This window comes from Lolium rigidum, chromosome 1 (genome assembly GCF_022539505.1).
Source record: "Lolium rigidum isolate FL_2022 chromosome 1, APGP_CSIRO_Lrig_0.1, whole genome shotgun sequence".
Lineage (NCBI taxonomy): Eukaryota > Viridiplantae > Streptophyta > Magnoliopsida > Poales > Poaceae > Lolium > Lolium rigidum.
The window spans coordinates 321,049,416-321,064,515 of record NC_061508.1 but is presented as its reverse complement, the minus strand read 5'-3'; the positions used below and the strand labels follow the sequence as shown (position 1 = coordinate 321,064,515).

The window sequence follows — 15,100 nt, the reverse complement described above, 5'->3', positions numbered from 1 at the left end:
TATCTTTTAGTTTTCCTGCTATTTTGCAAATAGCATAGTAACTACTAATTCTTTTTTAGTTTCCATGTTATTTTCGAAATAGAGTATGCAATGTCAGATACATAATAGTCAGTAGCTTAAAATCACTAGATATCTACTACTGCTCCAATTTAAAATAATATAAGGTGTGTATTTAAATGATACACATATGCATCAAGACCATCAAGCTTTCATCCAGTAAGCTAAAAACTAACATGGTAGCTAGGATTAATAAAAGAGCAGAGAGCGAGCCAGCCGTTTCATCGTCGACTTGCATATGAATATTCAGAAAGTTCACAACTAGTCCCAAAGATAGATAGTCCCAAAGCTAAAACAGAAAAAGCAAAGCGAAACAAAAAATCTGCAGATGGAATTGCCAATGTTTAGTTTTGTGCACAGCTGCAGGCACTAGCATACATAACTACTATATTAAACCTTAACAAACATCTTTTTTCTCCTAATTTTGGATTTTTTTTTGGATTAACCTGCAGCTGACACGTACGTGATTTTCTGGTTGATTACCGTTGTATTTTTTCTGTGTGCATATATGGTACCCTCTTGCACTTTTTATTCCTTTCCTTTGTTGTGGTATGCTTTCCTTGGATCTGGGTGGACATAGCATTTTGTGGTTTATAGTGGGCCTGGACAGGTGGTGGTGGCGGCCTGATAGGCTCTGGCACCGCTTTGATCTTTTATCTCCCCACGTGTCTTCTCTTAATAACTCCGGAGTTCCCCAATCGGCTCACGTCTCCACCTCAACATGAGGGCTTCGAGATGGAGGAGCTCCCCCACGCCACAGCCACCGACCTCGCGCATGGCAACGATGGCGAGGAGGTGCTCTGTCTCAACGTTCACCTCCCGCCCCTGCCACCCACCTCCGCTCCATCTCTGTCCCTTCGCCTCGCGTGATCACCACCATTTCCGTGAACCCTAGCCATAATCCCATGCCTTCGAACCCCACTTCGTCACTGGATTTTTAGGATGAGGGCGAGTTCGAGCGGATCCCCATCCCAGAACTCCAAAATTCAACGCCGCAGACGCGGCTCAGGCGGCATCGGCCCAGCCAAAGATCCCGTTTGACCTCCTCCGCCCGTACTCCATGGAGTTCACCCGGGTCAGCTTCCTTGCGAGAAAAGACGACAGCAGCGGATTCAAGTCGACCACGCTTTAGATCGGCAGATGATGCCGATGATGGTGACCAAATCGACGAGCAGGTTAGTGCTCTCCGGCTACCTTATTTTCCCCTTATATTCATCTACTCTAGGTCTGCATGTCAAGGCGGAGGAAGAAACTCGAGGATGCGAAGCTCCCAGTTTGTGCGCACGGCCGCGATTGCCCCCGCTTCCCCCGCGCCGTGCTCGCCCCCGCTTCCCCCAATTTGTGCTCACGACCGTACCCCATCCCCGCTGCCGCCAATTTGGGCTCACAGCCGCCGTGAGCATATTCTTTTCCGGGGAGTCATCGTGCTCACCTTCTACGAGTCAAGGTGCCGGCAGGGATACCGGATGGACGCCCTCCCAAGGCTCCAGCACGCCCCGTTGCCGACTGCTCCACCGGTGATCTCCTCCCCGTTCAGCTTAATTTCTCCTCGGTTTGGTGCTCCGAATTTCAGGTGACCCCTCCTCCCTCCGTTCTCTTTGTTCCTGCACTGTCTATGACGCCATATTCTGCCCAGTTCGAATTCTCCTAGATGGCTAGGTCTGATGCTCAAAATTGACGGCGAGTACTAGCGCAGCTGTGCTGCCGGTTTGTCTCTCATGTAGTTTGCATCGCACGCGCAGAGAGGGCTGAACATTCACACATGCTTCTGATATGGTAGGGTTGAGCAATCATAATCTGTTTCCATTTGATCCAATTGCTGATGCTACACTAGTAGAAAATCTCTCATCAGTACCGGTTCCAGAGGGGCTTTAGTACCGGTTGAGCAACCGGTATTAATTATCCGGCACTAAAGGCCCCCCCCCTTTCGTACCGGTTGCTTACGAACCGGTATAAAAGGCCCTCCACGTGGGCCACCAGGAGAGCTCAGGGCCAAGAAGCTTTGGTACCGGTTGGTAATACGAACCGGTACCAAAGGTTCCCACCCGCGGCAGGGAATTTGCCCAAATCTCTGCCGCGGCGAGAATTGGTTTTTTAGGGTTTTTGGAGGGTTTAGGGATATCGGTTTGTTTCATATCGCGTCGATGCACCAGAAACGCGTTTGGGTTTAGGTAGTACATGAAGATCAAGATGATGCATAGCAAGTTGGTGCATATAATATAACACACATGTTATTGCATAAGATCGCAAATTAAGTAGCACTATGCATGAAGATCGATCTTCATGCATAGTGGTACTCTCCGAGGCGTACTCTATATATGTCTATTACATGTAGCATAGTGGTACTCTTGAGTCAACTATATATGTAACATGTACATCTTCATTCATAGTGGTACTCTGCGAGTGGTGGTATGACGTCCCGAAGGAAAAATCCCGCCAATTCCTCGCTTCGTTGCTATGAAGCGGTCATCGATTAAGAGCTTGTTCCGCTTTCTTGCCAACTATAAAAGAATAAGATACAAATGAATACATGAAACAACTATTACTGAAACTCAGCACAACTTATGATAACAAAACAAATTTGTGAAGATTGTTTTTGTACCTCTTTATTTCTTTCATTATTCGTTCTCTCGCTGACAATTCTGCGGATGTACTCGCAAACGAAGAATCCACAGAGATCGGTCCCCGGAGGTTGTTGCGGGCATTTCTTTACAAGAATATAATTCAATCAAACAACAGTCAAGTATGATAATTAAAAGGTGTGTGGACCTAGGTAGTACTACTTACTTTCGCACGCCATCGCAGCTTCGGTGTCCATTCACGGGACGTATCTTCCTTGATGAAAGTTTGCCATACGCTGCTCGACAAAAGAAAATGCATAAAAGAGTCATCAATTAGTTCAAAGCAGGAAATTAACGAAACAAACCGATAAGAATTAAAATTACCTTCGGAGCATTAAAAAACAAGACACGTATAGTTCCGATTTTTTGCTTAGTGAGTCCAAGACTTCAACTTCTCCAATTTCCAAATTGATGACGAGAAGAATAAAGTGAAACCTACGCACGTTTCAATATGTAGTGTCATATATATAAGTCATTAGTTAAAATTTTGACATACGGTGAGCAAAATATAATGTGTTATAAGACAGTAAGACTCACTCGAAGTTGTAAGGCCAAATTATTAGCTTTTTGTCATGTTGTCGCTTCAAAAACCTTAGCAAAGTCTGCGGTGTATCCTTGTTATAGAGGGGATTCTCTATGGTTTTAACATGCATTGTGTGCGGGTCAATGAACCCAATGTCTGTGATATCGTCCCTTTTGCATTCGAGCATCTTCGATCTGCATAATATAGCGCACAAAAGATTATAATCTGCGGACAATGAACGACTTCTCAAATTAAATAAATAAATCACTTACGAGACAATAGCAACTGATGATTGATTTGTCGAGGGCCCGGAGATTGTATAACCGAAAGAGTTCGGCGAAGTCAACGTTCACACGGTACTCCTGGAAGTAGTGCTCTTCCCTAACTCGCACCATGATAGTCTCGATCCCTTCCTTTGAGGCCTTAAGGTACCACGAATGCAAGTTACGCATACATGTTGGTACCTTCCTGAGATTCTCGACCAAATCTTTCCCTTGAACAAACTGATATGCTCGTTCAGCGAAGGCGTAATCAGTTGCGTCTTGTCGAGAACTTTGAACGGTCTTCCCGTCAAACACCTTGAGAGGGGTGACCGATTGAACGGGTTGTTGTCCGAGCTGGTAGACACTGTGTATCCCTTTTATCTCCCTGATACCCGATTGAACGGGTTTTGTCGCCTCGATCATCTTGTCATACGACCTTTCAATAGAACACGCATAGTCAGATGGCGGCGATGGTACAGGGTCATATAGATTGTCAACGGTACGCACAACTTTCACCGGATCTAGTGTCTTCTTGAAAGGTATCTCTGGCACTTTCGGTGCAAACCATTTCTTCAACTCGGCCTGAACGGCCTTCGCGTTTTCCTCTGGAGTTTTTTCCCAAGGTAACTTCTCAGTAGGCGGCAGTTGTTTCTCCTTTCTAGCTTTCTTCCTAGGCGGCGTACCGTTCCGCTTAACGGACGCTGTCTTACGTCGCGGAGGATCTCGAGATGGTGGACTCACACCGGGGTCCCTCTCGGGTAGGTGTGGACTTGGCTGCTCACCGGGACTGCCACCAGGGAGGAGTCGATGGCATTTGCTGCTCATGTGTAGGAGTCGGTGGCCTTTGCAAAAGGACGACGTACTTCTTCGGCCATAGGGCGAAACCGTGCTTGACATCGGCCGGTGTCCTCTCATCTTCACCTCTAGGAATATCAAGCTCCACTTTTTCAAAACCCGAAACAACTTCATCCACCCCGACACGAACACAACCAGGTGGAATGGGCATATGATGGTGCATTGCTCCATCTTCACTTGGGTACACATAGCCGACCGCCACCTTAACAGACGCGGTCCTGATTAACATATGTAGCTCGCAATCTGTCTTCTCCGTGACATAATCCACGGGGTAGCTTCCTCCACATCCGTCAAGATGCGAGGAACCGACACTGCTTCTTCACTGAGATGGGGCAGCATCGGCTTGTGGATCCTGTAGAAACAGCGGCTGATCAGGTGCCCTCTAATTTCTCTCAAGAGCCTCCACCCTAGTTAACAATTCCGTTACAATGTCGGCGTCCTTCTTCTTCTTTCGCGAACGGCTTCTATAAGTGTCAGCGCTGTCCGGCCACGCTTCCTTCATGGTGAGACCTGGGCGAGCTCGTACCTGTCCAACATGTTCAGGGTTCCCCAGAGCGAGTGTCAGCTCGTCATTCTCTCGATCGGGAATGTACTCTCCCTTTCTGACCTTTTCAATTGCATCTACAAGCTTCGAGTACAATTGCCTCAATTTTTTCCTTCCATTTTCCCTTCGCAACGATCAGCCCTGTCTTTGGGTCCAACCCTGCCCCATGAGCGAACAACCAGAACTTGGACCGTTCGGGCCAGTCCCATGTCTGTGGAGTGATTCCATGATCAATCAGTTTATTCTCAAACGCTGTCCACTTTGGAATGGCACTCTTGTAGCCACCTGACCCCAAATGATGCGGAAGTTTCTTCTTTGCAGCATTTTTGGTATTTTTCTTCGATCGGGACACAAAAGTAGACGATTTCTTATACTCCTTAAATGCGGCCCAGTGATCTTTTATCTTCACTAGATTATCATCGAATACTTGGATCTTCATTCTTATATTTGTCCCATAAATTTTTCTTGAAGCTCCGGAATTGTATGGCCATCTTCTTCAATGTCCATTCCTTGACTTTATTCTTCGGCCTTCCGTCATGTCTTCCGGTAGAGCTGAACTTTGTCGATAGCGTGTCCCAAAGAAATTTTTTCATCGTGTCGTTGACATAACTAGCACCACTCTCCGGGTTCTTCGGCTTATGCCACTCTTGAATGCTGATCGGTACATGGTCCCTAACAATAACTCCGGATTGACTTGTAAATTTGCGGCAAAACTCCTTGGGCTGCACTGGTTCACCATTATCCTTGAATGCCGTGAGGGCTAACCTGCCCTCGCCCTTTAGCACCCGCGTCGGGCCTCGTTTTGTTCTAACAGACTTGCTCGATGATCCAGAAGGCTAAAAGAAAAAATTATTCGTTAATAAGTGCAATACAAATAAATGAATGCATCTAGGGATGAACACGGACTAATTGATACATAGATATACACCTCGCCGGAGTTTGTGATGGACACTTCATTGTCTTTTCTAACTTGTTCAGACTCAAGTCCCTCGCCAAAATCATTCGGAAAGTCTTGGTACTCGTTGTCATCTCCATCGTCGGGTTCCGGACCACGGGCACTCTCATAGATCAATCTACTGCACCGCTTCTTCCCCCTCCTCATCTCGGACGAAGGTGCCAGTCCTCCATACCTCAATGTCACTGCAAAATGAAGAAAGCAATTATATTTCATTCATCATGTAATGATCATATAACAGATTACAAGAGTGTGCAAGGGTTTCATACATAGCAAAATTAAGTGGGGTGTTCGAATATAGCAAGAAATAGTGGAACACCCTCACATAGCATTTAGATCTTGTTGCAAATTTAATTTGGCCGAACCAGAGATGATGTCAATGATGCATGGCATGATGATATTTGAAATCCTCATGTTTTTCTGATGCAAAAAGATATAAAGTTTGTGCAAAATGGAGTTGTAGAAAGAGAGTTATGAATATAGCAAGTTTTATGAAAGAGAGTTATGAATATAGCAAGTTTTATGAAAGAGAGTTATGAATATCTGCAGCGCGGGAGGCGACGTTAGCGAGCAGTTCGTCTACTCCGGCGGCTTCGCCAGCGCTAACCTCACCCTCGGCGGCGCGGCCGCGGTCACACCCGCGGGCCTGCTCGAGCTCACCAACGGCACACTCCGGCAGAAGGCCCACGCCATCCACCCATCCCCGTTCTGCTTCCGCAACGCGTCGACGGCGGCGCGGTCGTTCTCGGCCTCCTTTGTGTTCGGCATCCTCTGCCCGGACGACGACAACTGCGGCCACGGCATCATTGTCCTCTTCGTCGCCCCGGGCGGCTACGACTTCTCCTCCGCGTTCCCAAGCCAGTGTACATCGGCTTCATCAACAGCACCAGCAACGGGGCCGCCACCAACCACATCTTCAGCGTGGAGCTCGACACGGACCAGAACAACGAGTTCCGCGACATCGACGGCAACCACGTCGGCATCGACGTTGACGGGCTCACGTCCGTCGCGTCCGCCAGCGCCGGCTACTTCCGCGGCGACGACGACAAGGACGGCGGCGTCTTCGTCTAGGGCAACGGCGAGGCAGCGTCGGCGTCTGGGGCAACGGCGAGGCGGCGTCGGCGTCTGGGGCATTTGACCGAACACCCTAAGGGCGTCGGCGTCCAGCGACGGCAACGGCGAGGCGGCGTCGGCGTCTGGGCGTCTGCGCTTGGCGTCTGCGGCGAGGCGGCGTCGGCGAGGCTCGGCGCGGCGGTGTCGGCAAGGCGGCGTCGGCGAGGCGGCCTCGGTGAGGGCGCGCGTCGGCGAGGGCGGCATCGGCGCCGAGGCCGCGTCGGCGTGCGCGCGCGTGAGCGGGGGAGGAAAGAAGGGCCGGGCGGAGGACTTACCTGCGGCGCCGGGGAGCGGGCGGCGGCCGACGGCGAGGCTGCGACGGCGGCTGCGACGGCGAGGCTGCGACGGCGGCTACGGCGTGGCGTCTGCGAGAGGTCTCTGTGGCGCGGAGAAGAAAGGATAGGGAGAACTTGGCCCCGCGCCGCTAAGTCCTAACTAGGTAGACCCTTTGGTACCGGTTGGTATCACCAACCGGTACGAAAGGGCCTTTCGTACCGGTTGGTGGTACCAACCGGTACCAAATGTATTTTTTTTCTTTTCTTTTTCCTTTGCTATTTTCTTTTCTTTTCTGTTTCTTTTATCTTTTCTATTCATTTTTCTATTTCTTTTTCTATTTCTCATTTACTGTTTCTTTTTCTTTTCTGTTTCTTTTTTTTCTATCCCTTATTTTCTATTTCTCCTTTTTTTCTTTTGTTTTCTATTTCTTATTTTCTATTTCTTTTATATTTCTTATTTTCTATTTCTTTTTCTATTTCTTATTTGCTGTTTCTTTTTCTTTTCTTTTTCTTTTTTCCTTTATGTTCATTTTTTTCTGAAAAAAGGCCGCCACGACGCCGCGCGTGGGAGAAAAAAGGCGGGAAAGAAAGGGCGGGAATAAAATTTTATTACGATTGAACTTGAATTAATTAAAAGTACATAGCTTAACTGAAAATTAAAGATACATGGCCAAATTCTACTGTTGGAGTCATTCAGTCATACTCGTGCCTAGCCCTGTAGTAGTCGCCACTGTAGTCATCGTAGTCGCCGTCATCATCGTCGCTGGCATCGGGGTCGCGGTACTCGAACGTCGGCGGGTGAGCACGCGTGGGCTGGGACTGAGGGTAGCGCAGGCGGGGGCCACGGTAGGCCATGACGCCCTGGAGAGTCCGGCCGCGCCACCACAGCCGACGGCGGCCTCGTTGAAGTTCGAAGGAGGCGGACCGCCCTCCTCTTGCCTGGAAAGCGCCCTCTCACGCCGATTGATGAAGAAGCTTTCCCAAGTCGGGCTGTAGTCGGGATGCCACTGGGGATTCCTCCGCTGCTCTGGCGTGAGCTCGAAGTAGTAGCGGTTCGTGATGGCCATCTCGCGCGCCACACCTAGAGGGACTGGAGGGACCGGTACGCCTCCGACGCTTAGCAACCAGCCGGTCGGGACGCGGTAGCCCGGCGGGCAGGGGTAGTTCGAGGCGCAAAGCGCCTCCGCCTCCCGGGGGGTTAGAGATGCGATGGAAGCCATGGGAGAGAATGATGAGGTTTGCAGATATGAGTCTAGATGTGATATGTAAATGGTGGCCAAGCCTACATATATATAGTGAAAAAATGGCGGGAAGACAAAGGCGGGAACCGGTGGAAAGCGTGGGAAGAAAATAGGCGGGAAGACAGAGGCAAACCTTTAGTACCGGTTGGTGGGTGCAACCGGTACTAAAGCTGTCGGCAGGATAAGGACGCCCTGCTCGATGAGATAAAGTATGTAGCGCACGACGCCCGTCGGTGGGATAAGGACGCGTGGGTAACCTTTAGTACCGGTTGGTGGGTGCAACCGGTACTAAAGCTGTCGGCAGGATAAGGACGCTCCGCCTATAAAAGGAGCATCGATACACCATGGGAAGCAGCTCAACAAGCCAACATGGATGGAGAGTTTCATCACCATGGATGGAGGAAAGGGTTGGGAAATCTCCCGTGGCGGAACTTGTCGAAGATGCCCTTGGTGCACACGCCCTATGGCATCTTCGAAAGTTCCGCCTCGGAAAAATTTCCCTGCAAGCCCGTGGAAGACTCCATCTCCTCTAACAATGTTGGGGAAAGGGTTGGGAAATCTCCCGTGGCGGAACTTGTCGAAGATGCCCTTGGTGCACACGCCATATGGCATCTTCGGAAGTTCCGCCTTGGAATTTTTTCCTGCAAGCCCGTGGAAGACTCCATCTCCTCTAACAATGTTGCGGAAAGGGTTGGGAAATCTCCGTGGCGGAACTTCTCGAATATGCCCTTAGTGCACATGCCCTATATATGGCATATTCGGAAGTTCCGCCTCGGAAAATTTCCCTGCAAGCCCGTGACTTAACTAGTAAAACAAGCCAACCATCTCCATTGTTAATATCTTACATACGAGTAACATCATTACACAAAAGTGATTTCCATATTGAGATACACAAGTTATGATCCCTATATGTAGCTAGCTAGTCTTCCGAGTTTTCTTCGCTTCGTTTCCCTTTCTTCTTACTGCGACGCAACCATGGACAATCTTCATTGTTTAAGATGATGCTTGGGTCAATTTTTACCTTGAAGGGTGGAATATCGTCAAACTTATTATAATCTTCTAACATGTCTGTCTTGTCCTCTACTCCCACGATGTTTCTTTTTCCTGAAAGAACTATGTGCCGCTTTGGCTCATCGTATGATGTGTCCTCTTGCCTTTCTTTTCTTTTTTTCGGTTTGCTAGACATATCCTTCACATAAAAAACCTGAGCCACTTCACTGGCTAGGACGAATGGTTCGGTGTCGTACCCTAGATTCTTGAAATCCACTCGTAGTCATTCCGTCATCGCGGGTCTACCCATGCCCCGTCTTTCGGGTTGAACCATTTACACCGGAACAAAGGGACCTTGAAATTAGGTCCATAGTCAAGTTCCCATATCTCCTCTATGTACCCATAATATGTGACCTTGTTCCCATTGCCATCTTCTGCATCAAAGCGGACACCACTTGTTTTGGTTGGTGCTCTTTTTGTCTTGGGCGAAAGTGTAAAATGTGTTCCCATTAATCTCGTACCCTTGAAAAGTCGATATAGTAGAAGATGGTTGCTTGGCCAACAAGTACAACTGCTCGTCATCGGTGACATTCATGAGACGTGTTTGCAACCAACCGCCGAAAGTCTTCATGTGTTCTCCATCAATCCAATCTTCACGTTGCTCCGGGTATTTAGAGCGTAAGATCTCCTTGTGTTCCTCTTTGTACGGAGCCACCAAGATGGAATTATGTAGAACTGTGTAGTGTGCTTGAGTGAAAGAATGTCCGTCCATACACGTTGCTGATTTCTTTCCTAGCGTGCCTTTTCCACGCAGTCTCCCCTCATAGCGCGATTCGGGAACACCGATCGGCTTAAGGTCGGGAATAAAGTCAACACAAAACTCAATGACCTCCTCTGTTCCATAGCCCTTGGAGATGCTTCCTTCGGCCTAGCACGGTTATGAACGTACTTCTTTAAGACTCCCATGAATCTCTCAAAGGGGAACATGTTGTGTATAAATACAGGATCGAGAACGCCAATCTCTTCGACCGGGTGAACTAGGAGATGTGTCATAATATTGAAGAAGGATGGTGGGAACACCAACTCGAAGCTGACTAGACATTGGACCACATCCTTCGTAAATTTTGTAGAGTAAGTGGATTGATCACCTTCGAGAAATTGCATTGAGGAATGCACATAGCTTCACAATGGGTACTCGAACATTTTCCGGCGAAGCCCCTCAATGCAACCGGAAGTAATTGTGTCATAATCACGTGGCAGTCATGAGACTTTAGGTTTTGAAACTTTTTCTCCGACATGTTTATTATTACCTTTATATTCGACGAGAAGCCGGACGGGACCTTGATGCTACTCGGGACTTCAAAAAAGATCTCCTTCTCCTCTTTGGTAAGAGCATAGGCTGGCAGGACCTTGATACTTCTCCGGATTCAGGTTGTTTCCTTCGTGGATACTTTGCTGGTCCTGCCGTGCATCCGGTGTATCTTTTGTCTTCCCATACACGCCCAAGAAGTTTAGCGAGGTTCACACAAAGATTTTTCGTCACGTGCATCACGTCGATTGCGGAGTGAACCTCTAAGAATTTCCGATAGGGTAGCTCCCAAAATATCGACTTCTTCTTCCACATGGGTACGTGTCCGTCAACATCATGCGGAACAGATTGTCCGCGGGACCCTTTCCAAAGATCACTTTTAAATCCTTGACCATATCATATATAACTTCCCCATTAGGGCGGGTAGGCTTCGTTCGGTTATCTGCCTCACCTCCGAAATGCTTTCCTCTCTTTCTTACGTGATGTTGTTTTGGAAGAAATCGACGATGCCCCAAGTACACATTCTTGTTTCCCAAATAATTACAGTCAGTCTCACCTAAACAGTGTGTGCATGCACTGTATCCCTTGTTTGACTGCCCTGAAATGTTACCAAGAGCAGGCCAATCATTGATGGTTACAAATAACAACGCTCGTAGGTTAAATTCCTTTTGTTCGTGCTCATCCCACACAGGTACACCTTCGTCACGCCACAACTCTAAAAGTTCTTCAACCAATGGCCTCAGGTACACATCAATGTCGTTGCCGGGTTGCTTCGGGCCCTGGATGAGCACCGGCATCATAATGAACTTCCGCTTCATGCACAACCAAGGAGGAAGGTTATAGATACATAGAGTCACTCGGCCAGGTGCTATGACTGGAGCTCGCTCCCGAAAGGATTAAAGCCATCTGTACTTAGACCAAATCTTAAGTTCCTTGCGTCATCTGAAAATGACTTGAACTCTCTGTCGATTTTTCTCCACTGCGACCCGTCAGCGGGGTGTCTCAGCATCACATCTTTCTTACGGTCCTCTTTGTGCCATCGCAACAACTTGGCATGCTCTTTGTTCTGGAACAAACGTTTCAACCGTGGTATTATAGGAGCATACCACATCACCTTCGCAGGAACCCTCTTCCTGGGGGTGGACTCACCCTCAACATCGCCAGGGTCATCTCGCCTGATCTTATACCTCAATGCACTACATACCGGGCATGCATTCAAATTCTCGTACTCCCGCGGTAGAGGATGCGGTCATTGATGCATGCATGTATCTTCTGCACCTCTAATCCTAGAGGGCAGACAACCTTCTTTGCTTCGTACGTGCTAGAGGGCAACACGTTCTCCCCTGGAAGCATCTTCTTTATTATTTTCAGCAACTTTTCAAATCCCTTGTCGGAAGTACCATTCTCTCGCCTTCCACTGCAAGCAATTCCAGCGTGGTACCCGGCTTTTTCTGACCATTTTCGCAATTTGGGTACAACAGTTTGTTGTGATCCTCTAACATTTTCTCCAACTTCAACCTCTCCTTTTCATTTCCGCAGTTCATCTTCGCATCAAGAATGGCCCGACCCAAATCGTCATCCGGGTCATCAAAAATCGGCTCATCGAAAATGGGCTCTTCTTCGAGCTTCGTCTTCCCCCATTCTACTACCACCGTCTTCGGTGAATAAGGGATAGTTGTCACTATCCTCTTCTTCTTCGTTGTCTTCCAATATAACCCCTCTTTCTCCGTGCTTGGTCCAACAATTATAGCTGGGCATGAAACCATTCTCCAGCAGGTGGACGTGAAGGGTCTTCGAGGTAGAGTAATCCTTCATATTCTTACAAGAACTACATGGACAATACATGAAACCATTCGACCGCCTGTTTGCCTCAGCCACGTTGAGAAAATAATGCATGCCAGTAATGAACTCGGGATGGCAACGGTCACCGTACATCCATTGTCGACTCATCTGCATTTTATATGTATATCAAAAATCATTAAAATCACAACATCATGGATATATGAGTGACCAACTTAATTAATATTCAAGTTCATCACATAAAACTAATTGTTTTTTATAAAAGAAGAGGGGCTCACCGAGGTGGTACCGTGCCGGCTAGGCGACGACGCTGGCGATCGACAGCGGTAAGGACGGGGATGATACTAATTAAAACCTACAAAACATACCATAATTTCAGCTCAAATTGCATATAAAAAAATAAAATCACTAACTTAGGCATTTCATCGAACACCTTGCTTGCACTACAAAAATAGTACGAGTTAAAACTACCAAAGAACTGAGCTAAATTAGGAACGCCGGAAGGAAGGATGATATTGCTAACCCTTGGATAGATGTATGCCGTTAATCTTGTTAAAATGGTGGAGAAAAATAAAGATTATTGGAGTGTGAGAGATGCAAAATATTTGGAAATGTGAGAGGAGAAGTGAGAATGAGATATGCAGGGAGCTCGGGCGCTGCCGCGCGCTCATATAGGCACAGACCCTTTAGTACCGGTTCCTTACACGAACCGGTACTAAAGGTGCAACCCTAGCCCCACCACCGCCTGGAAATCGGGCCCAAACCCTTTAATACCGGTTCGTGTTACGAACCGGTATTAAAGGTCCATAACGAACCGGTATTGATGTCCCACGCACGGAACCGGTATTAATGCCCCCTTTAGTACCGGTTCGTAAGGGAACCGGTACTAAAGGCTTAGATGGATGAGAGGTTTTCTACTAGTGCTAGCTTGGCTATGGTTGGTAGTTTGGTCAAAGCTTCAGCATGGCATTGTGCCAAAAAATAACCATAAACAGGTAGAGGCTAATTTTTCCTTGCCATATACAGCTCTGTTACAAATGGTCAGGATATTTATTGTAACCAGGGATGTACACTAGGTGTTAGCGTGAGAGAGAGGGATATTGTGCTCAGAGTTCCACTGACAGTAGGTTGGATTCATGATATGAGAATATGTTGGCTGTAAGATATAGAGGAATTATACAGGTTCAGGTAGTTGATAGTTTTGGTCTTATGAATTTCGTTTTAGTTTAATGAACTTTGATCTCACCTAAAGAAAAGATATTTCTTGGTACAACTTATATGTCCATAACTGTAAAGAACTACTTTAAGCACATATTTTTCTTGCTTTATAGTGGACGGTAAATATGATTCTTCAGGCCTGGGTGTATTTCTGGTAGAATTGCTTCGTTCGTTTTGCGCAGGATCATTTGGTTGCTTTCACAAACTTTGCCGCTTCAAAAGCAATGAGTCCCCTTTATAATATATATATATATTCCTTATGACTATTTCTTAAGTCATCTTATTAATGATATATTTTCATAATAATGTATGGTTTAGTTCTAGCGGCTCACATGGGGAATCAATCAATTGCAGTGTGTTTATTACACTGGTAATTGCATTTGACGTGTTCATAAAAGTAATCTATTTATAAACATGCATTCAGGGATGTATTTTACTATGATTATGTTAGAAAGTGAGGAGTTTAACACATTTTTTTGTCCAAATTCAATGTTAATTATTTGAAAATTGTAAGTTATATATCCCAACTAATCTTAGTGATTTTAATTAGGTCCGTAGCAATGATGGATTTTCTTTCTCTTTAGGTATCCACAGGACAACGAGAAGGACATGCCAGTGTGTCTATCTCAGGATCTGCTGGTCTGCTTTTTGGTTGAAGAGAACAAAGATGGAACGGGTAACACAACATACACACACCAAACTGAATATTATTTTGTCAGTGTTGCCATGTACGAATTTATACTTGCCAGCTTAACAACTTAGAAACAGTTTGGGAGCTGTCCCCCTTTCAGTTTGAATAAACTAATGACACTTTTGTTATTTCGCCACTTCTTCGCCATGAGGCTAATGTTTTCAGGTTTTCCGTTCAGCTAGGTGTGTGGGGTTTCCATTGTCTTGCACAATCCATGCCATGTTCTTCAAAATCAAAACGTTGCTACCTCGGATATGTTGTTTGGCATGTCTAGAGTTCTGACAATTTTAAGTATATGTGTCAGTTTTTTGTTCTTTTTTGCATTTGCCTTGGAGGATAGAGCATTCGTCCTCATTTCTCCACTATTATATTAGAGAGAACATTTTCATGAGAGGTCATTATTAGCAAGCTATGGTAGGATGAGCTTTTGTCAACCGTAGGTAGATTGAAAAGGTTATAATGAGGCTGGGAGGTTACCAAAGATAGACAGCGGTGCGCCCTATATAGGAATATAGGATGATGAGACTCCCAGGCGGACAAGGAGCACAAGCACCTCAAAAGGCAGAATTCAGTTTGAATTTTTGAAAGAGCTCTGCGTCTTAGTCCTAAGAGTGGAATTTAACCTGCTCATTTCTCATAGTGCAA

At 46.8% G+C, this 15,100-nt stretch overlaps 1 protein-coding gene across 1 annotated transcript; it reads left to right on the top strand.

Moving 5' to 3' along the window:
- Positions 1-796: 796 nt before the first annotated feature.
- On the top strand, positions 797-14,586 carry LOC124698411. The gene is made up of 2 exons (XM_047230896.1): positions 797-1,630; positions 14,349-14,586. Exons 1-2 carry the CDS (start codon positions 1,317-1,319, stop codon positions 14,524-14,526), a joined length of 492 nt encoding a protein of 163 aa, XP_047086852.1. The 5' UTR covers positions 797-1,316; the 3' UTR covers positions 14,527-14,586.
- Positions 14,587-15,100: the final 514 nt, after the last annotated feature.